Source organism: Euprymna scolopes, chromosome 6 (genome assembly GCF_053919585.1).
Source record: "Euprymna scolopes isolate OS-2025 chromosome 6, ASM5391958v1, whole genome shotgun sequence".
NCBI lineage: Eukaryota > Metazoa > Mollusca > Cephalopoda > Sepiida > Sepiolidae > Euprymna > Euprymna scolopes.
The window spans coordinates 118,699,157-118,722,953 of record NC_136487.1 but is presented as its reverse complement, the minus strand read 5'-3'; the positions used below and the strand labels follow the sequence as shown (position 1 = coordinate 118,722,953).

At 31.9% G+C, this 23,797-nt stretch overlaps 1 protein-coding gene across 1 annotated transcript in view; it reads right to left on the bottom strand.

Annotated features, from left to right (window-relative positions):
- LOC145277908 (amyloid-beta precursor-like protein) overlaps nt 1–22,925 on the bottom strand; it is a 70,289-nt gene extending 47,364 nt beyond the window's left edge. The window contains exon 1 of the mRNA XM_080129964.1: nt 22,521–22,925. Within this exon, the coding sequence (XP_079986090.1) occupies nt 22,521–22,571 (51 nt within the window). The 5' untranslated portion in view covers nt 22,572–22,925. The remainder of the gene's footprint in view (nt 1–22,520) is intronic.
- Nucleotides 22,926–23,797: the final 872 nt, after the last annotated feature.

The window sequence follows — 23,797 nt, the reverse complement described above, 5'->3', positions numbered from 1 at the left end:
GGTTCTTGATAACCAGTCCTCTAAAATTAATTAGCTTATTCAATTTCCATTATCACAATATCTATTAACCCTTATACTTGAGTTCCCCTCCCCCGGGCTTTGATAAGCAGAAACTATATGGTTAAAAAATAAAAATTTAAATTAAAAAAAAAAAAAAAAAAGTGCTCTTATTGATTCCTGTAAAACGTCTAATGTGCCTTGAAGGGGTTAAAGATTTATTAAATTTGAAGCAATGTCATTTTACTTTCACCTTCCGCCATAGATAAATCAAAAACATTATTATAAAATGTATATAAAAAGGGTAATACGCTGTTATGAACCGAGTGCGAAAGGACATGCAGGTTCCCTATTCAATTACGGGCAACGCCGTGGCTATACATACACCCACACAGACACTACTAGGCCATAATGAAAGAAAGAAAAAAACTACATTTCAGGAGGATATGGTTTCGAAAGTTGTGTAGGTGCTCATATGTATGCGGGCGTGGTAATTCTCAATATATTTATTTTCCGAATTGCAAAACCAGTTGACAAATAAATCTAACATTCTTTATCGTGTGAATTCCTTCCTTTAAATAAAACCGCCACCACAAACTGAGATAGTACAGCTATTTATATTATTGACAAAAACAATTTTAATTTATTCAATAATTGTCTTGAATCTATTTCGTTATGACCTGATTTGCTTTGGAATTCGTCTGGTAAGGTCACACAAGGCTTGGCTTAAATAACATGAAGTCACAGGCACTGTTACACAAGTAGGACAACCTCCTCTCTTCACTCAAGTAGGGCCAATGTCTGTAACCCTTCAAAGTGAGGGGAGGTGCTGTCAGTTGATACTGATTTTAATTGCTCTCAGATCAACTTATGTTAAGTGTTGCAAAGAAAGCAGATTAGCACCTGTCAGTATTTAGAAAAGCACCATTCAGTGCACGAAGTATCGTGCCACATCCAAGCTAGTGTACCAATCAATAGCCTCTCCCCTCTCAGATGAGGTGCAAAAAGAATTCCTAACCAAACAGGTCCCACACTATCTGCCAAGCTCCAACTCCTGTCACATCGCCAGTGTTGCATTACTGCGATCATTTTACAATTACTTTCACGGTGTGTGCAACTGCACCGATGAATTCGCTGCTCTTGTACCTCTTTAAGACAAATAATCCGGAGTGATACGATTAACAACAAAATCCAATCCCTTCCCTAGATGCCTGAAGGTTTTCAACCGATTGCCTCTTTCTTTGGATAGTTTGCTTTTGAAATTCTCTCAATGTTTCTGGCTGTACTAACATGAAGAAATTAAACAAGTTGACTCTTATCAATGGATGAAAAAAAAATATCTGTAATAGATTAGTGTATAGGGAAGCTGAAAAAAATCTTCAAAATTGCAAAGAAATACAAAGATGAAAGTGAACATTCATGCATGTTAAGAGTTTCGATTAGATTTCGGTACTTCGACAAAATTTGAACCAAACAGTTATTTTTTTTTTTTTCAACCCTAACCTAAATTTGAAGTTTAGTTCGTCAAAAATTAGTTTGATTCGGTTCAAATTCAGCAAAAAGCACCTAGATTCCTTATTGAAAATTAATACCGAAGAAAGAATCAAGCAATCAGTTTAAGAATAGACTTCGATATGAATGTATTTTAATATCGAGATAAGAAAAATTGTAAATAAATTTTCACAAAAATAACCAATTTGGACGATTCGATATTGGCACACAGGTTCACGTTAAAGTTAAGCAACACAGAACCTGGTAAGTACTAGATGAGAAACCATTTATTTCGGAATCCCAGGCATTGCATGTGGGTGGAGGGTAATACCCCTCTATAAAAACATTGTGAAAATCGGATTGTGGCCGATAGCTGCAAAAATGGAGGTTAACCTCCTCTACGTAATGACCGTGCTCTTAGTGTGAGAAACTTGAGAAAGTATAGAAAAGGTCAGTTCAGTTTATTTCAAACTAGCGCCATGAAAATAGAAAATGCTCACAGATTGTTCTTTAATAAAACCATATTTCTACATTAAGATCTGGTAGGATTATAGTGTTTATATATAAAGCAGCCCATGTTTTAATAATTATGTACTAGTTGTAACTACTTAGCGTTGTCTGGGAGTTTTTTTTTTTTTTAACATAGGGAGTCCCCACTTATCAATGCCCAGAAGCCACTCGAGGATAAGGGATACTATCGTAGTAATCGTTAGTAGTGGAAATTTGGATTACTTAAGGGGACAATTCAAAAATTTGTTTACGTTGGACTTGAAGACTACCAAATCGTAGTCAGCTGGAAAGCAGGCAAACAGAACAGAGTTCCACAGGCATGCAGTTCTAAGAAAGAAGCTTCGTTCATCAAATCTACGTTTGGGTTTAGGCACAGATAAAGAGTGGGGGAAAATAGTGATAGAGTTTCCAGCTAGACAAGTGTTTTTTGTGAAAGCAAGGGAGAGGGCATAAATTGGAGCTGAGATGAGCACTTGCCATGAAAATAACGATAAAACAGAGACAGGCTCACAACGTCTCTTCTGTGGGAAAGAGGTCGCAGGGAAGAGAAAAAAGGAATCCTCCACTAAGCTACAAAGTCTATTTTGAACTCTGTCAAGGTAGGATAAGTATTTCTAGCAGCTCCTGCCCAGATGTGGCAACAGTACTCCATCCTTGGACGTACCTGGCTCTAATATAGATAGGGAATTGCATCAGCAGTGAGATATTTTCTGGAGCAGTAGAAGGATCTCACTATTTTTCCAGTGACCTTGGCAACAGATTTGATGCTTGCTGTATGGGTTCCACTTCAGATCAGGAGTAAAGGTCAAGCCAAGAAACTTGTCAAAACATGAAGCTTCCCCAAGACGAGAGGCATTCATTTCAATTGATACCAGATGGAGATCAGAGCATTGATGATGTAAAGATAGAGGCTTGGCTTTAGATGCATTAAAATTAACTAGCCACCTCACCCCCATTCTACTATGTGCTCAAGATCAGAGGAGAGAGAATCAGAGAACTTGGTCATTTACGGCCTTTGATGTAATGCTATAGACGGTACTGTCGTCAATATAAATATCTACGAATGATCTTAGGATGTGACTTGGAAGATCATTGATGGAGAAGAGAGTTGAGCCCAGCTATTAAAATATATAATATTTACGGATAAATTAGCGAATTAATTTTATATTCAACAATGCTTCCATATTTCTTTAAATTTCTGCCAATCAACCACTACCACTTTTTTTTTTAATTTTGTTGATCCAAAGCAAAGCACATTGAGATGTAATTAGGGCTAGATTTATAGGCGTATCTTAAGTGGGGAGTTGTATAGCAAGATGTTTGTTCATATTACAATTATATGTTTGCATGTTGGTACAGTCAGGGAAATAGGGAACAAAAAGCGAATATGAAAGGAAGAGGTGGAATTTTGCTGCTAGTCTGGTTGATCAGGCAGAGTTATGTTGAGGACAAGTGCAAGTGAGGGAACACATTCTGTGGAAGTACTGGTTTTACAAAAGTAGACATGCCAGTGTCATTTGTTATGAAATTAATATAAATTGTTATCTATATATTTAGAAAAGAGAGAATGGATGTGCGAGAGGATTTCTCAATCTATATACTCAACGAATTTTTGATGTACAGACTTGAAATTTGGTATATAGGGTATTCAGACATGTGAAAAACTTAATTGGTTTTCATCCAGAAAACAAGACTGCTAAGGAGTCAAAATTAAAAAATTGGTATATGTGTGAGGGGAGGGGTCATCAGATTTTTATCCGTCAATTGTTTCACGAATGTACATGCGTGAATCGTTCACATGATAGATTCCTTATATCAAGAAGGAGTCGGTCTAAAAACACTTTATAGATAGTGTCAAGCTGGCTTAATGGTTATCGTACTTGACTTACTGTCTTTAGATTTTGGTTTCGATTTCAGCTAGAGTATATTTTTTTTATATTTACAAGAAGTGAATCGTAAAAAAAAAAAAACACAATGCTTGTATGCACAAGTATCAATTTCTGTTAAATTAAGTAAAATATAATATTTATGCGTATTTTACGAGTGGATGGACGGCTAGTAAAATATATAATATTTACGGATAAATTAGCGAATTCATTTTATATTCAACAATGCTTCCATATTTCTTTAAAATTTCAAAGAGTTACGAAATAATTTATATATATTTTTTCTTTCAACTAATACCAAAAGATTAAAATGGCTATCTTGTTTATGCATAAAATTAAATTCATTCTGATGGTGCTTATACACAATTTAACACTTGTACATTACTGTTATGGAAGAACTTTCTTTTAGTTTCAGTTTGAAGAGCGCACATAAGGGAAGATAATGCAAATTCAAAAGAAATGAGGAAACAATAATTATTTTAATGATTATATTTTATTTGTTACGAAAATTTCAGAATTTTGACGGTAAACTGAGCAAAATATATTGCATTGTAGGGGAGGATGTGTGAGGATTGTAGATAAAAAAAAAAAATTTTTAATTAAAAAAAAAAAAAACCTGCGCACATATCAGATTTTAAGGTTGAAAACCCAAATTCTGAATTTGTTTTATTTTTCATCTTTTGTGTTTTGAAGTGTGAAATTCATTGAATATGTTAATTATTATCTTTCATATTAGAAAAAAATGTCATTTTCACAAAAAACACTACTTTTAAATCTTTGAAAAATAAAATTAAAATTTTCTTTTAGTGAGCCTAATATTGCTAATACACCATTAAATAGGAAATGCTTTGAAGAATCGATACAAAAATAAATAAAATCGATAAATAACCGTGCATTTTGCTAAAAATACGATGAATTCTTTGACCAATTTCTTGTTTATTCATCTATGGTGGCCAAACCGTGATACTAGATGCAGGAGTTGTTTTCAACACATACAACGCCTAGCATTCTCAAAACGGTTACCGATCTGATACTGGCCACCTTAATTGCTGCTTAACTTCAGGGGTTATGTAGGGAACAAATATATATCGCTCATGAAAGAAGTAAACTCTTCACTTAATCATCAAATCAAACGTTAAAATTACATGGCTAAATATAGTTTATTTAGTCCCCTCTAGGCCTCCGTACTTAATTTTAAAGTATAATTAAATTGTTTTGTTTTTCTGTAATTTCACTACGCAAATCAATAGAGCGATATAAAAGTTGGAATTATTTTAAATTCAGGCAAATCTCTCTGGAAAAAGAAAATTTGCTCAAGAACGGATTTTAATTTGTTTTAAAAACAACTACCTGTTTATTTTTTCCATGTTTTTGGTCATACCTAACGCATTATCTAAATATCTCAACTGAACGATCTGTAAAAAGTTGAATACTGAATGCAGCAACAAATATTATCCAATATGACTATATAAACCCTACAGCTTCGTACCTAAAAAATGGAGTCATAAAACTTGACAGCGATATGGGACAAGAAGGAGAAAGAAGCAATCTTAGAAGTTAGTACTCCCAATGATCCTGGGTTAAAACAGAGTTAAGAAAAAGATAATGAAATACCAAGGTTCAACATGAAAAGAAAATGGAATCTTGGAAAGATCTGTATCATTGCAGTAATTATAGGAGCAACTCATGAAAAAGAATTTTAAAAACTATCTGGCCGATATACCCGGTGAACCAAGTGCGAGAGATTGAACCAATTGCACTCAAAAGGATGACCAGAATCTTAATATCTCTCTGTTGGAATATATAAGATAGCGAGAGAATGTTTGGCATCCTATCGGATGCAATACCCCCAGCTCAAACAAACTGATAAGAAAATTGAAAAACTGTTCAAAACTATGGTAAATTTTTACTTGCTTTCCATCTTAATCATCTTTAAAATAACGACATTTACAAGTTTTCGAGTATGCTGAAAACGAATATCTTAAATTTCAGCAAACAATTAGTTTTCCAGATATTTATCAATGTAATTCCTAATGTTATTAGTGGTTATTGTTGTAGGTGCATATTTTTGACACATTGCATGTACAACAATGGCAACCAGTGATAACAAAGGAATTGCATTGCTTAATATCCAGAAAATTACTTGTTTGCGGTAAATTTAATGCGATATTCGTTTTCAGCATACCTGGAAACCTAGAAATGTCATTTTAAAAGTTATTGTCAAGGTGGTAAACAAGTAAAAATTTACTAAAACTGTTTAGAAATTTAAAGTCATGAAAGTTTCATTTATTGTGTAATACACGTACTAATATAAAAAAACTTTGTGTGATTAGAATTTTCTTAAATTTTAATTCAATGTAAAAAAACACATTCCATTAATGACTATACATAACTATTTATACATTTTAAAAACATACATTTTGACAACTTCCATTTTAGTGTACAAAAAATAAAACTTATTTTCTTAATTTTATTTTAATTCAATAAACGTTCAGATAAATAATGTTTTATTTAGTGTTATTGTATTGTTGACAGAGATTTTTGAGTCTCCTGGTTGTCTCCTTCTGATGTGCGGTCTTTCAAACTGAAACCAAAAAAGATCTAGTAATGCACAAGTGTCCAGAATTTTGGTATGCTATTTTTAGTCATTACGACATTGAATTTTTTTTTTATATTATTTCAATTAATAATCGGCTAACAGTAAATAATTGAAGTGTCCAAATCACAAATACATATGAAAAATGGCCACAAATTTAAAGAAATTACGTGTCTCTCAATGACGTTAAATTCGTGCTTGGGAAAAGAAATGTTAAATATAGGTCCTTATCAAAGATATTTTAATATTCGAATACATGAATAATTTATTTTTTATAAGCAAGCAGGAAAAAAAAAAAGTTAACCATTTTAATCGATATTTGTAATCCAAAGTTATTACACGTTATCGTGGTATCAAGTAAAGTTTGATAAATAAAAAATTAAAATATTACAACTAATTTTCTAAAAATTAGTTTTTGCCTTTCAATAACCAAAAATCATCGATTGATCTTAAAATATTTGGAATTACCCAATTTATAAGGTCTAGTTCATATTCATGGAGATACTCTTAAATCAATTAAAAATATTTTAAAAAATAAAAATATTCCTATAATAAAAACAAAAAATTGCTTCCCAGACTGAAATTATGGGCTTAGAAAAGAACCTTCCTTCTAATCTTTTATACTTCATTTAAAGGATGCTTGACACCAGTTTAAATATTAAAAGCAAATAAAATTTTTGATAAGTTATTTAGAGGAAAGAAATGTCTCCTATTTTTGAAAATTTTAACAAAATATTTTTCGAGTTAATTAAAATTGAATAAAGAGAGATGAATACACAAAAATTGTATAAATTGCTAAAAAAAAAAAAAAAAAAAAAAAAAAAAAATGGCAGGAAAAAAAAAATCCATAAATGTAAAAAAATCTACTTATTGTAGAGTGGGGGGCACTACTTATTTATTTTTAGACTTTTTCCATTTCAATTTTGTATTAAAAACTACTTTTTTTAAAAATTTTTTAGATACTATAGTTTTCTAGACACAATTTAAACATTTTTTTTAAAGGAAATTAAAATATTTCAACAAAATTTGCACTAAATTTTATTAGAATTTTAACATTTTCCCTACGAAAATATAGTATTTGCACTATCTTAAGTGGCAAAGAAATCCTCCTAGACCGAGAAAATTTGTTTTAACATTTTTGCTCCAATCTAGAGTGCCCTTTTGAAGTAATCGGAAATTTCAGTATTTAAACCAGAGCTTCATGGAGAGATGGGTAAAGCGAAATGGCTCACAAATGTACGAAGGGCGTTCCAAAAGTAATGCCTCCTATATTTTATTTTGATCGAATGGACAGAGGGGATTTGCAAATTGCATTGTTATAACTGACTTTGTGCATTCATGATTTGAAAGTGTTATCTCTGTTGCAAATATTGACGGTGTGTGATTAAGAAAGCAACCCGTCATGAATGTGCGCCAGAAGCAGAGAGAAGTCATTCAATTCCTGGTAAAAGTGCATAGAGAATGGTGCCGAAAAATAAATTCTGGTACACAAAAGGTCACTCGTTTTAAATGGTAGCAGCCTCGTCTTTGTAGCTCTTCAACTCTTTCAGTTAAAAAAATAGGCTTTACTTTTGGCATCACCCTCGTACGAATTGTCTTAATAAATGAAGGAAGCCAAAAACTCATGCTCTCCCCTCTGAACACCATTTATGTATCAAGTCCGAAACCTGAAGCGCATAAATATTTTAGAATTTATCATAAATTGATGAATTATCAAGATCACAATTCTGTTAATATAATTATGTCATAAAATAATAATAGCATGATTATCATTAGCATTCGTAGTGTAAATATTATATTATTATTATTATACGACATAACCGCGTTAACACACCTGTTCTTGTCAGATCACTGAAGTTAAGCAATGTCGAGCCAGGTTAGTATCAAATGGGTGACCATTTGGGAATTCTAGGCGTTGTATGTGCTCTCCGCTTATCTCGGCGTTTGTTTCCAGTCGTCTTGTACATATACTTTACTTGCTACTGGTATTTAACAATGTCGACTCAGGAGAGGTGTGGTTGGAGATTACACACCTGCCACAAAAATTCCACGCACAGGCACCCCTACGGTGGATATCCATAGGCCCCTTTAGTCTTTGACAGACTAAGTAATAAATATTATCACCATTAAATATAGGTGCGTAATTTATAATTATATACAAAAGGAGAATAGAAATATTGTTTGTAAAGTGGATGTTCCAACTCTACAAACAATGATTTTACTACTTAGCTACAAAACTAACGTTTATCTCATTTGCATTTAAGCAAAGTTAAATCCACCGTTTCGGTGTGACTGACCTAATTAACATAATCGCCTAAACTGATTTTTTTTTTTATGTAGCTTTTGCCCATGAAGCTATATTAAGGAGATAGAGAAAAAGTGACTACTTTATATATTAGACGAATGTGCGAGTTAACCTATGAATTTTTGCAGCGGTTACGATGAGTAGAGTCGAGATAGATACAAGACGTGGCTGAGGATACTTTTCTCTGAAAATGTGTGTGTACAAAAAAAAAAGAGAGCAGGATTAATATTAAAATTGGCAAATACAATTAAAGAAATTTCATTTATTCCTGACACATGGCAAAAAATAATGCTGAAACATTTATGTGGCGTTTGACACCTGTCAATGACACAAGGCAGCATTACACTAAAATTATCTATTTTGAAGTCGAACCATTAGTTTTCTCCTTTCCGAATCATCACTAACTTAAAAAAAAAAAAATAAATTTCGAAGATTTTTTAACTCGCTATATCTACCCAGAAGTCTTGAACTATTCTGCTTTTCCTTATACAGAATGGAACAGAGCAACTTGCTATTTTGTTTTAGTTGATATTCCAAATAAGCAAATTGCTCTGCCCCACCTTATAAAATTCATTCATAAAAAAAAAAAAAAAATGGTTTTACAATAAAATACGTCCCATGAAATATTTGAATTTAAATATTTTCTTCTAACAAGAAAATTGAGATTATATATATATACACACACACAAAGCAGAGAATCCCGATGTTGCCCAGGACTTAATGAAGGTTTCACACTCCCATACTTTTTATTGTAATCAGTGAAATCGCCCACTTTTCAATCAGAGCGATTGATTGCCTGCTCTAGTTGAGGACCCATCATGATTCACCGAATAGAAGCTTCACATGCCTTCCCAGTGACAGTCCACAATACATTGTGATCTACATTGCACTGTAGAGAACCTACAGTTGATTTTATAATTTTTTATATATATATAATGACTTGAATTAAATTTAAAATGTAAAAGTCAAGTATCATACTTCAATCTTGCTCCAAACAGAAACATTCATTTTGAACATCCCCCCCGTTATAGCAAAGAATCTACTATTGATTTTATATACCTGGCCTTACTTCTTGCATGGTGATAATGGCTTGAATTTAAGTTTAAAATGAAAGTCAAGTATCAGGATGCAATTGAGCTTTAAACAAGAACATTCATTTTGAATATACCCCCTGTCATATCAAAGAACCTACTGTTTATTTTATGTCAGGCCTTTGGCTTGTGTGGTAACAAAACTTTTCAAATACACTTATGTTAGGCTGTGTAAGGTGTTAACTTCGGTCAAAATCACTTGTTCCTTTTTTCATCAGATTATTTCTATTATCGATATTTATCGAAGACATCCTAATACAAAACCTATCTAAGAACACTGCCAGGCACATGAAGTATTTTCATGTGAAATTTCCTAAAAATCGACCCAGCCATTTTCGAGTCCATAGGAAACAAACTCAAAGTTCCTTCATTATCTCCTACTTTGTTTTAAATCGGATTTTTGTAACTTTAAAGTGAAGTGACCAAACAGTTCTTTTGATTAGCTATCACACCGAAAGAGAAATGGCAGCAGTCTTCACGATTATTTTACTTACCCTTGATCTTTCACCTAGTGAATGTTTAGCAAAAAGGGAATTAAGTAGTCATTTAAAATTGAGGATTGAATTCTGGTATCCAACCCATTAGCGAATACTTTTCATTATCACTAGTCACTTTCTAACTTTAATTGAATACTATCATTTAAAATGTTAATATACTTTTTAAACAAGAGTTAATTTCAAAGGTTACAACGTAACTGTCTTATAGATATTATAGCTACAATAATACCTTGAGATACGAATGCACTAAGATACGATTTTGTGAAATATGATACATTGTATTTATATTTACGCCCTATGATAAAAAAAAAACGCGCCATCAAAAAATAAATCGAAAAGCAAAATACAGAAGAAAAAGCAAAAAAATAAATACAAAACAAGGAAAAAAAGTGTGTGTGTGTGTGTGTGTGTATGCATTGTAGGCGAGGCTATGATATCTCAGACCTCTCTCCTTGTCTTCTAGCTCACCTTCGTTAGTTGCTCATCCCTGTTTCCATGATAATTGGTTACAATTTTATTCTTTATTTAATCATCCTTTCTGTTACATTAAGAATTAAATATTAAGCATTTAGTAAGTTCATTTAACGTTTTTAACTGTATATTGCCTCTTTAGCCATCATATTGTGTGTGTGTGTGTGGTAGCCTTGCTTCTCCCTCTTTGCATGCATCCCGTACGCCAGTACTAACCTAGGCAGTGAATACAACTATTAGTTTATTAACATTTATCATACATCAATTTCAGTGTCATTACTGCATATTTACTTTTCTTTATAGAGTGTAATTTGAGCATAATTTGAACTTGTTTGGGATAAATTTTTTACTCTTGAAACGAATTAAGTCTGTTTCTTTCAATTCAAACAGGAATAATTTTGAGATATGACTTTTTCAAGATACGTCGGTGGTCATGGAACAAATTAAATTCGTACTTCAAGATATTACTGTATTCATAATAGAGATTTCGTTTACCGTTTAAGACTAATGTACTATTATAGGCAGCATATTTTCTAGTAGATTTAATGCATTTTTTCTTGAAATTCTAAAACATCTTTTTTATATAATAGAAAAGAAAATCTTTTTTATATAATAGAAAAGAAAATCCATTGAAATTGGTTACATAACGAATACATTAAAATATTGCAGTTTTATGTAAATAATTTAAATGATTACAAAAAGTTGGTTTCTAATTTTAATTATTGAAAAGAAATAAAATATGTCTAAATGTTATCGAACGAATTGTTTTTATACGAGCACTTTTGTACAATAATCCTGATTAATCAGATTAACAAAAAACTCATTAGATTCAATTAAGTACCTTATGAGATTAAAGGCAAAGCATTAATTCACAAAATTCATTAAAAATATCTGCCTAGCACTTAGTAATCAATGAATTAGCATGATAATAAACTAGATGTACCTACCCGGCGTTACCATGGAATTTTAATTTCACTTTTGTTTTGCTCATCTTAAATTGCTAATCTTAAATTTGATTTAATACATTTTTGTAAAAAAAAAAAAAAATTATCAAAAAGTAAAGTATAATCGACCAGACATCTTATGAACTGCATAAATTTAAATCCCGTAAATAGTCCATTTTCAACGTTTTTTATTTTTTTAATTTTTAATTATAGGATTTTAAAACTTCAATTTAATCATTGGATTAAGCCACAAATTCAGAATAGGGGTGTATGAACAAGAACATTTTAAATTGGTGAACAGATTTAATTTTACAAATCACATTGTTATTAATAAGAGTAAAACCTATTCAATCCTAGCATGTTAGGAGAGGGTACGTTCCCTCCATGCACACTTGCATCCTTTATTACTTTTGTCTCAAAGATTTTGTGTCTAACTGCCCTTATGGGGGAGACAAGTAAATATAGACTCAAATATTCCACAACAATAAGAAAACATTCAGGAGTGAAAACACGCGTGAACACACAAACACACACAGAAACCATATATATATATATATATATATATATATATATATATATACTAGCATGGGTGCCCGGAGTTGCCTGGGTATTTAGGTGTATGTTGAGCCAAAAAAAAAAAAAAACAACGGTCAATTTTTTTTTTTTACCTTGACCCCTATTATGAACCCTTAAAATTTATTGTTTTGGGCTCAAATGAAGTTATTAAGTTAGATCCATGTCCAAGGAACCTATATCTAAAATTTCAAGTGTTTAGACCAAAAATTGTAGGGAATTTGGTAGAGTTCTCAAAAGGTCAAATCATTGAACTTTGGACCTCTTAATCCCCAAACTTCTGGCCGAAAACCGATTACATCGATGTTCCCAAATCTCAGTACCCTGTATATCAAATTTGAGTCTGTAGACTTAAATTTGACAGAGTTATTGTGTAGGGAAATGTACAGACAGACAGACACGTTCACTTATATAATCTGTAGATAACTTTAGTAGCGTACACCATCTGGTTTGCTTAAATGGACGCCAATTTAGTATGTGCCAAGTTACGACCGCTGCTCAACATGAAATATTTATTTGCACAAAATATTAAAATATTACATACTAGCAGGCTGCCCGGCATATCCCGGTCGTAAAATACGCATAATATGATATTTAATTTATGCAGATTTCACATTTATTATTAGAGCCAACCCTCTATTGATTGATTGATTATATTGTACCTAATATAGTTAAAAAAAAAAAAAAAAAAAAAATGAAAGAAACTGCGACATGTGCATACGAATATGTTTTACTAAAAAGTTAATTTCTTGTAAGTAAAAAATTTATTTTAAATAGAGTTGAGATCTTTTTTAAAAGGCTTTTAATATCAATGTCAGTGAAAAAAAAAACCCTCAATTTTATAAGTTGCCCCGTCCTAAAATATGCATATTATATTTTAAATAATGCAAAATTCTTAATTATAAACAGAAATATCGTAGGTGTTAAGAGTAATGTTAAATTCCTTTGAAAACGAAAAAAAAAAAAAAAAAACGAAAGAAACTGAGATATGTGTATGCGAATATTGTTTTTTCTAAACAATTCAATTCTTGTAAGTAAAAGAAATACTCTAGCTGAGATCGAAACCAAAATCTAAAAAATAGTGAGTCAAGCACAATAACCATTAGGCCAGTTTGACATGATCTTTAAAAAGGGTTTTGAAACCTACTTATTCTTAACATAAGGATGTTTTATTTGATTGTTTTTGTCTTACGGCATATCAACCCTTTTCGGGATATTTAATGCCGAATCCAAAGATTTTGAAGAAAAATTTTTTTATAAAATATATTTGTTGTATTTAAGTCGGTTTCTATTTAACCCATAGTTGGGACCCTAACAGGTACTACCACTATGGGTCAGAGTGGACTTGGAAGCAATGGTAATTAAAGGGTAGCTCCACACTTCCCAAAGCCTGCAAGCTGGGGCCTCACCACTGGATATAGTTTAAGGTCATATCCAGGACCCTTAACATAACGAATCTCATGTGAACGATTCACGCATGTGTATTTGTGAAACAGTTGACAAAGATAAAAATCCGATGACCCCCCCCTAGGTATCAATTGTTCAATTTTTATCCCTTAGCAGCCCTTTTTTCTGGATGAAAACCGATTAAAAAGTTTTCCACATGTTTGAATATCCTATATACCAAACTTCAAGTCAGTAAATGAAAAACTCGAATATATATATATATATATATATATATATAGGTTGAGAAGTGTCCTCACACACACTTTTATAGATATATAGATTGAACAAATTAGGCACAAGGTCAATCAAAAGTGTGGCGATAATGGGTGTCATTGGGTATTCTTAGTCAGAAATACTTAAAATTGTCTATCCTACAGTTAACTAGAATCATCTCAGTCATCACAATATCACATTCATTCCAGGAGGGGTGCCCTACTTAAGCTAAACCCATATTTGAAAATGTTTCATTTAAACAAATATATGCAGAAACCGGTAAGTTAAGGTGATTATAGCTGTATACAAGTTCATTCACACGTTAATGTCTGTCAGCAATGAAAGTAGGTTGAGTCAACCTTTTTTTTCCTTCAGCTCAATTGATATGAGCCAGAATAGAGAGGGAAAGAAGCTTTAGAGCATAGGTTCCCAACCACGGGTAAATTTACTCCTAGGGGTAAAAAATTATATAAGTCGGGTGTAAATAATTGAACTACCTGATAATTTAAAAATAATTATTTTTCTGATTGTGTCATGTCTAAGAAATGTAATAAAAATTAACTTCATAATTTTCTATTTAGAAAAAGGTTTGATTTTCTTTATTTTTGTGATATGAATCTAAATACTAATTTTATACAAAACCTAAACAATAAAAGGTTCTTTTTGACCTTCTTGTTTTTCTGTCACTTTATGATGGCCATGGATTTATTGTATGGGAGTAAAGTGTGAATAGAGAAATACTTGTAAAGATGAAAGGGTCAATGATGGAGGAAAGGTTGCGCATGACTGGCCCAGAGGATGGGCAAAGAAAACAAATAGCTTTATTTTTAGCTTTTAGACAATGGTCATGCTGGGCTGGTTAAGCCGGCTTCACTCCCCACCCCTCCCGAAAGAAGTTTATAGAGAATGTTAAATTAACAAGCTAGTAGCATACCTATTCTGTTAAGGCAATATGATTTTAAAGACGTTAGTTTCTGTTAGTTTTATTTTATACTAGCATTTCAGCCCGGCGTTGCCCGGGTGTTTGGAGGTGTATGCTGAGCAAAAAAAAAAAAAAAGTAAATTTTTTTTTTAATTTGACCCCTATTATGACCCCTTAAAATGTATAGTTTCGGGCTCAAATCACTTTATTAAGTTAGATCCAGGTTCAAGGAACCTATATCTAAAATTTCAAGTGTCTAGACCCAAAATTGTTGGAGGAGTTTGGTAGAGTTCTTAAAGGTCAAATCGTTGAAATTTGATCCCTTAACAGCCAAATTTCTGGCTGACACCCGTCACATCGATTTTCCCAAATCTCAGTACCCGGTATTTCAAATTTCGAGTCTATAGACTAAAAATTGACAGAGTTATTGCGTAGGGAAATGTACACAGACAGACAGACACGTTCACTTTTATAGATATATAGATAGATAAATGTGTGGGTGCGTGTCCATCCGCCTTAATTTATACGTTTTTTTTTCTTTTTTCTTTGATAGACGGTAGATAGGAACTTTCAAAGTCAAGAACTTTTTAAGGAAACGGTCATTTTAATATAGGTTCAAAGTTCAATTTAGTGATGCGATAGAAAGAAATGAAGGGAGGCGTCACTGATTAACTGTTGACCAGGCTATAGATTTTGCTGCTCTGCTGAGGCAAGAATTTATTCATTAAATTTTGGCTTTTCCCAATTTATTTAAATTTATTAAAACTAATTTATATAGATCAAGGATTGGTATTTTTTTCTTGGCTATCGCAACAGTTTTTAAACAGTTTAATATTGTTATTTTCATTTGAAATGTTAAAATATCAAAGTTAACGATAATATAAAATTAAAATCTTTTTTCGAATCATTTTTTTTTTTAATGGCGATATTGAATTTTCTGGCTCGCAGTTTTGTGGAAGAGAGGCAGTCTATGACGTCGACCCACGGCTACGAATTCGAAATAGGGAGTGTGAGCAAGAAAATCCAATATCGTCTAATTTATCATATTCCAACTAAAATTCATTAAAAATCTTCAATCCCAAAACAGTAATGAAGAGGACAAGTGAGTTTGCTATATTTGTTTTTAAAGGATCTCTATTTAGCTGCACACCCACACACCCCGCCCACCGCCTTGCGCGGGTAAAAAGTCAGACACAGTAGACTCTTAAACACTACTAGTGTTTAAGAGTCTATCAAAAAAGATGAAAATATCAAATACACTTTGCAACAGGAAAAAAGGTCATTTTATAATGAAAGTTGGAAATGAAGGTAAAAAAAATAAATAAATAACTTTAGACTGCTTTGCAACAAAAACTTATGAGTTGGTGCGAAAAGGGTAAAATTTTACTTTAAAGCCCGTCTTATGTTCGTATAGAAAAAAAATTTTTTTGTAGATTTTGGTGTGTTAAAAACGAATCTGCTAACCGTTTCCGTCGCAGAGAAATAGTTTTCATGATACGAATAAATTACTTTTTCAAAAAGTGGAACCCTTTTCCATGTAAGTTTAATTTAAAATGAGCACCCACTTTCTGGCCAACTAGTGAGGGGGTATTTTTTCTCTGCTTTCATCATTTAATAAAAACACGAGGAAATCGAAAAAAAATAAATCTGTATAAAGATACATATAATTCCTTATGTTATACATGATGACCATTTCTGTACGCATAAGCGCGCATATTTTTGCTGCTAACAAGTAGTTTTCCGGATATTAAGCAATGTAATTCCTTATGTTATCAGTGGTGTTGGTGTGGTGACCATTTCTGTACACGCAACCGCGCGCATATTTTTTACTGCAAACATGTAGTCTTCCAGATATTAAGCCATGTAATTCTATGGTGGCCATTTTTGTATGCACAAGCGCGCATATTGACGCACGCGAGTCAAAATATGCGTGCACGTGCGTACAGAATTGGCCACTACTGACAACAGAATTACATGGAAAACTAGTTTTCATTTAATTTGAAATTGTTCGCCAAAGATTACTACGCTATGTGAGAAGGCAGTTTGGTACGCGAGTTCACATTTAACAGCCTCGGTTTATGATACCGCGCGTAGCGTAACCGAAGGTTGTGAAATGGCGGAAAATAGTCCCAGGGTTAATACCATGCAAACGGTAAATTTGCGACGGAAACGGTTATCATTCTTTTTAAGTACAGCAAAATGTACAAAAAACAAAATTAAAAAAAAAAATTTCCATACGAACGTAAGATGGGCCTTAAAAAGTAAAATAGTAACGCGAAAAGTCATGTCAGTTTATTGGTTATATTCAGTGATCGATGAAAACGTATGAACAAACATATCACATGTTACATGATTTATGTCAAATCATAGCAACCGATAGTTGAATGGTTAATTGTAAAAAAAAAAAAAAAAAAAAAAAAAAAGTGAAATAATTTCTGGAATTCACCGGTATTTTTTATTTTTTTTTATGTAAGCAACCATTGATCAGAGATTTAATAAATTTTATTGATACTTGTGCATTTATGTTAGCGTGGTGAAATAATGACATTATTTAGAAAACCATTCTTAACATGAAGGTGAGGGTGTTTTGTAACTATTCTGTACTTTCACCGAACAATTCATTAAAAATATCGTAAAAATTGAATTCAACTTGAAAATACTATTAAAAAATAGCGCGGCAACAGATACGCAAGCACCATTTTCTTTACAAGAATCCATAATGAAAGAACTTTCATAAAAATGATATCCACACATTTAAATGTTTTCTTTTCATTCAGTAGCGACAAATTCGAATTTTTTTTAATCAGAAGATGAATTTTCATAATTGTCTCATAATAGGGCCAAACCAGTATTGGAATTGGTATTTATTTGCTCCTCCACGAAAGCAAAATGTGACACAAGGTCGTTTTTAATGGGAGGAGGGGGGGCTGAAGTAGGCAAAACTAAAAATTTCCACAGTATAGAGGAGTTTCCCTCCAACTTTATAAATAACACGTGGATTTTAAAATCTAAAAGAATCCAATCGGAGAGGAACTCGAAACATTCTACTTCATTGAAAATTTCGTGAAAAACTAACAAACCGATTTAAAAAAAAAGAAAAAAAAAGCGAAAGAAAATAACAAAGATGAAAAAAAAAGCAAGGAACTAATTCTTTTTAATGGCAGTGATTAATTGACAGTACAAAAACATAATACAGAGAGAAGGTAGATGATTCATCCATAGTTACGTCAGAGTAAATTTATACATGAAAATGAACCTCAAACTTTGTAGAAATTCTATATTGGAAATAAGTAGTAGCGACAAACTAGAGCTACAAAGAGGAAGGAGATAAATGAGGGCGGATCAGAAAAGATTCTTATTAAAAATGATCAACAAGTTTCAATGGAACAAAGATGACGAATAAGTCCCCCCCCCCCACCACCACCACACACACACAAAATGAATGAATGACTAACCCAACCCAGTTTTCAAGGGAAAGCAAAGCAAAACGAAAATGACAAAAAGAAATTTAAAAAAAATAAAAAACAATTTGACATAGATTCAATAGAATGCGCACAAATGGAAATCTGATTTCTCGGTCTTGCAATCAAAGTGTAGTATCTGTTCTTTCTGGTGTCACAAGAGAAAGCCTTTTCGCCTGCAGCCATTTTTAAGCTTCTGCTCACAGCGAAGAGTGATTTTTCTTTCCTTTTCTTTAAATAAAAGCTGATCTCCCACACTGAGCATTAAAATTGACCTTGTGTCTACCATTGCCTTCGTGGGAAAATAAATAGGGATAAATTAAACAAAATCAAAAATAAAGATGAGAGGTTAAAAGATACAAAGGGGGGGGGGAATGACCTCACCATTGACACTCCCATTTTTTGGTGCAATAAGGGTGGGAAAGATGCGATATCGATTTTTTTTTCTCCCATTATGAAAAACTAGCCATTAATGACAAAGACATGGTAATAGCACTATTACAATTACAAGGCAATTCGGTAGCCAAAAGTAAAAATCAAAATTAGCACTTTGAAAGTGGCATTGTATAATGGTTACAGGCATGGATGGTGGGCTTAACATACCAGGTTCAAGACTACTGTATCAGTCACTTTCATTAGTAGTAGTAGTATTGGGAAAGGTATGAATCCCTATATACACCCTCTCAAGTTTTGGATTAAATAGTAGAATAGACTCATGACATGCTTTTGCCAACTTGTTTGGAAAAGGAAATCTAAAAATTAAATCTTTCTCCGTTTCACTCTGCACTATTTCCAGTACTTTTGGAGTGCTTCTTGCGACTAGACTCAAACGATGCCGGCCAAGAAAATGTGTGACTGATGATTCCACAACTATCGTTTCATTATAGATTACCATCGCAGGAAATATTCATGGTCTTTAAATACCGAAAAGGAGATGAAAAATAACAATTTGCTGGCGTATCTTTTTTTTTCTCTGGTGCCTAAAGTACTGGGAATACTATAATAAAAATTGAAAACATTTTATTTTTACTATTTTCTTTCTTTGAAGATTAATGCTGGGTATGGGGCAGCCAGACCAGCTGCCAATATTCCTCTGCTTTTTATTGAAACCAACCGAGAGCTCTTTTTAGTATCCTGGCTGTTCCCTTAAGTGCAATTGTCTGGATCTCTTTTGCACTTAGTTCACCAAGAATATTAGTTAGATAGGACTTCAAGTTCTTCTCCATATAAGCCCTGTGGCAGGAGATAATTTACTGGCATCTAAATGATTTAAAACATTAACACAAGTTGGATATTTTATGCGTTTACCTTATTGAGGAAGTTAAAAGGGAAAGAAATTTGGTAGACCAAGGAAAGGGTGTGGGAAAAAAGCACAAAGCAAGCAGCCCCACCTTCGGAGACAGAAACTGGAGATTATAATTGGTTTTTCCTTTTTTATTTATTTTTCTTGGGGGAGGGGTCTTGCATTCAGCAGGTGAAACTGATTTTTTACGTTTTTTGTAAATACTGTATTAATTAGATTACTGCTAAGAGACAAATTTAGCACACTTATAAGAGTTAATATTTTATTGCAGTTTCAACACAATTTAAGACTGTAAATTATACTTTACAAGAATTTATTGTTGAACAGGATACCCAAAAATAGAAATATTTCGGTTTCTTTTTGGTTAAGATTACTATATATACATATTAATATTCGCTTTAAGTTGGTTTGTAAACTTTTTACTTCTTGATATATAATAGCAAGGTAAACTAGATTATCAAGCACCTAATCTAGAAAAGGAAAACATCTGGATATTGTTTCAAGTCGTCCTACAACGCAGGTTTAGTACAGCAAGAGAATTGCGCAACCTTTGCTTCAGTATAAGTATCCGGCTTCACTTACAGAAAGTAGCATCTCTTGTTTCTAGAGACTGAAAAGAGGCCCTTCTCCATATTTTTTCTAATTTGAAAAAATAAAAATAAAATAGTAATGAAAAAGAAACTATTCAGTGGTATTTCAGAAATCTTTAAAAAAAAAAAAATAAAAAATGTGCTGCAATTAAAACAAAACTATATTTTTTACCAGCAATTGGTTTATCAACATTATATTTAATTTTACAACTAATGAACAATTAAGGCCGATTCGATATTTTAATTAGAAAGAACACGAAAGTTTTGAAATTAAACATTTGATTTAAACAGTAATTTTTATTTTGTTGTACAGATGTTTTTATTTATTATTATTATTTTTTTTTTTTAGACAAAATAAGTAAAATTAGAAACACTTTGGTCCTAATCATTTTTCTAATGGGTGAAATATATCAATTAAAAAGGTGTTTTTAACCATTTGGATTTCTAAAGACGAGATGACGCACTAAGCAATCATTTTCATAATTCATGAAAAGATATATATATACATATAAAAAAACAGGCAAGAGAAATGGAAAAAAAATACAGAGGATTAAGATTAAACAGATTTTGGTTTTAATTATTTGTATAGAATTTTCTTGAAATTCTATATTATTACGGATTTGGGAAGATTAAAAATAGAAAATGAGATCAAACGAGTTTGCTGGTCTTTTAATCAAAATGATAATTATACGATTGGAGGAGGAGGAAAGATGAAGACGAAGTGGGAGAAAAGAGATGAAGACGACAACTAAAAGGAGAGAGGAAAAGTGGGAGATGGCGGAAAGAGAAAGGAGGAGGAAGAAATTACTACAGTTTTTTTTTTTTAGCAATTGTAGATTCAGAATATACTTACAATTAGATTTGGTAAAAAAAAAAAAAAAAAAATGGTTCAATTAAAAGGGTTAATCTCTTTAGGGTTCTTATTTTGATCTTAATTATTTAAATGATCTTACGCTTGGATGAACAATCGTCTTTTAAAAGTCATTCATACAAGGAAGGGATTTTTTTTTTTCTTAAATTGAGATCAGAGAATCGGCATAAGACTTATTACAATTGAATTGATGAATCACATTAAGATTAAAGATGTTGATAGATCAAAGATGTTGATGAAAGTCTGCATCAGGATTAAAATAGATTTTAAAATTTTTTATACAAGCATTTTGTCCTTGGTGGTTATTTGATATTTATTTTAGTCATTCATTCATTATGATCGCAAAGAACCAGACTATGTTTGTGTGTGTGTGTGTGTGTGTGTGTGTGGTTTTCAAGCAAGACAGGAACTGTCAGAAATAAAGGAAATAAAAGTTATAATAAATAGAAAAATAATTCGTTTTAACAAGACGACAGTTTAAAAAAAGTTCTAGTTTTAACGCCAAGAAAGACAAATTAATTTCATGTAATTAAATAATTCTAGGGTCATTTTAGACAAAAAAAAAATAAATAAAAATAATTATCTCTCATTGAAAAATTATTCCCCCCCCCCCAAGAAAATCAGATATTAGCATCCTTTCATTTCTTTCTGAACCGATTACGATGCGGACGAATTGAACATAAAATGAAAAAAAAAAAAAAAAAAAAAAAAAAAAAAAAAAAAAATGGCTGAAAAGTGAAGACTTGACGAGATCACAACTTAAAAGCGATCATTGCGCGAAAATGGTTTGACCATTTGTTTTTTTAAATAAACTACACGTTTTTAATTCATTTTAAAATCATAATTACTAATAATGGCAGAGTTCTTTTTGAACGCTGGAGGAGAAAAACGATAACGATATGGCAGAAAGGGTAATAAATATAAACGCTGAATATATTTACTATAAAAGGACATTTTTTGGATTTAAATAATAAAAAATGATTAAAACGGAAAAATTTAAGACATTTATTACAAGAAGGATCGAATAACTGCTATTATCGATCATATTTTTATTTTCGTATTTTTTTTTTTTTTTATTTAGTAAAAATTAAAATAAAAAGAAACGAGCATTTTTTATGGTCATCAAAATTAAAGAAACCAAGATAATGTTCTACGTAAAATATTTATTTTACGGATTCTTTTCATACGTAAAATTCATTTTTACATTAACAAAAAAAGGACTGAACAGGTGACTTCGACGATTAGTTTTATTATTATTTTTTTTTTTTTTTTAGGAGTAATACTAATATGATCCTTCCTTAATACTCATTTTTAAATCGTATAGGGAAGAAAAAATGTCAAGTTAATACTAACCTGTAGGCCAATAACGGCCAACAAGAATCCAGGCCGAACAGAAGGCCCCATCGTGACTATCCTTTCCACGGGTAAAGTGTAAAAAGATGGAAACGAAAATGTCCGACTAGTCGTCCGATATATTTCGCTGTTCTACCTGGTAATATGTCGTCTTTCTCCTTCTTTTACTTCGTGCTTCTCTCTCTCTTTCTCTCTCTCTCTGTCTCTCTGTCTCTATCTATCTTACTTTCTTTCTTTCTTTTTCTTCCCCCCTCTCTGTGTATATCTTTGTATCTCTTTTTCTCTGACGTCATCCAAGTCGCATTATAATATCATTCTCCCCGTAACACACAACACGATTGGTCGGTTATTGACAGAGATACACCACTAGCAGCAGCAGCGAACAGACATGGAAGAACTTGAAATGACGGGGAGGGGGAAGAAAAGGAAATATAAGAGCAAACAGAAAATGAAAGAAAGGCTATTATAAATGAAAAAAAAAAAAAAAAAAAAAGAAAGAAAAGGTAGTAGAAAAAGAAAGACTAGAAATGCTAATATAGATACTAGTATGGCACGTGCGTGTATATGTATATGCGTTTTTATTTCTTAGTGCGTAACGAACGTTTTTATTTTTTTTATTTTTTATTCGCGTCACCGTGCCTTGCGTCGAGAGGGTCATATTTATTAGTAGTAGTTTCGGTTACTAGTTACAACAATGAATTAATTATTCGCATCATCTGTGGTGACGAATGGTGTGCAACAACTGCTGTCTATTTATTTATTTATTTATTCATTTAAATGTCTCTTGTTCACAATATTGTCTACACAAGTGCACAGAAAAACCTTAAAAGACAAAACCTTCAGACACTTACACATACATACACACGCAAAAAATAAACGTAAAAAAAAAGAAAGACTTCGTGTGTAAATGGCGGAACCTTAAAATGTGCCAGCCAGAAAAAAGAAGTGTTAAAAAAAGAAGGAATAAGCTATCTTTTTCACTTCCTTCCTCTTTTGTTAGCCTTCATTTTATAAAATGGCAACTATATATATATATATATATATATATATATATATATATATATATATATATATGTATGTGTATATGTATGTATGTATGTGTATATGTATGTATGTATGTGTATATGTATGTATGTATGTATGTATGTGTATATGTATGTATGTATGTGTATATATATGTATGTATGCGTATATATATGTATGTATGTGTATATATATGTATGTGTATATATATGTATGTGTATATGTATATATGTGTGTATATATATGTATGAAAC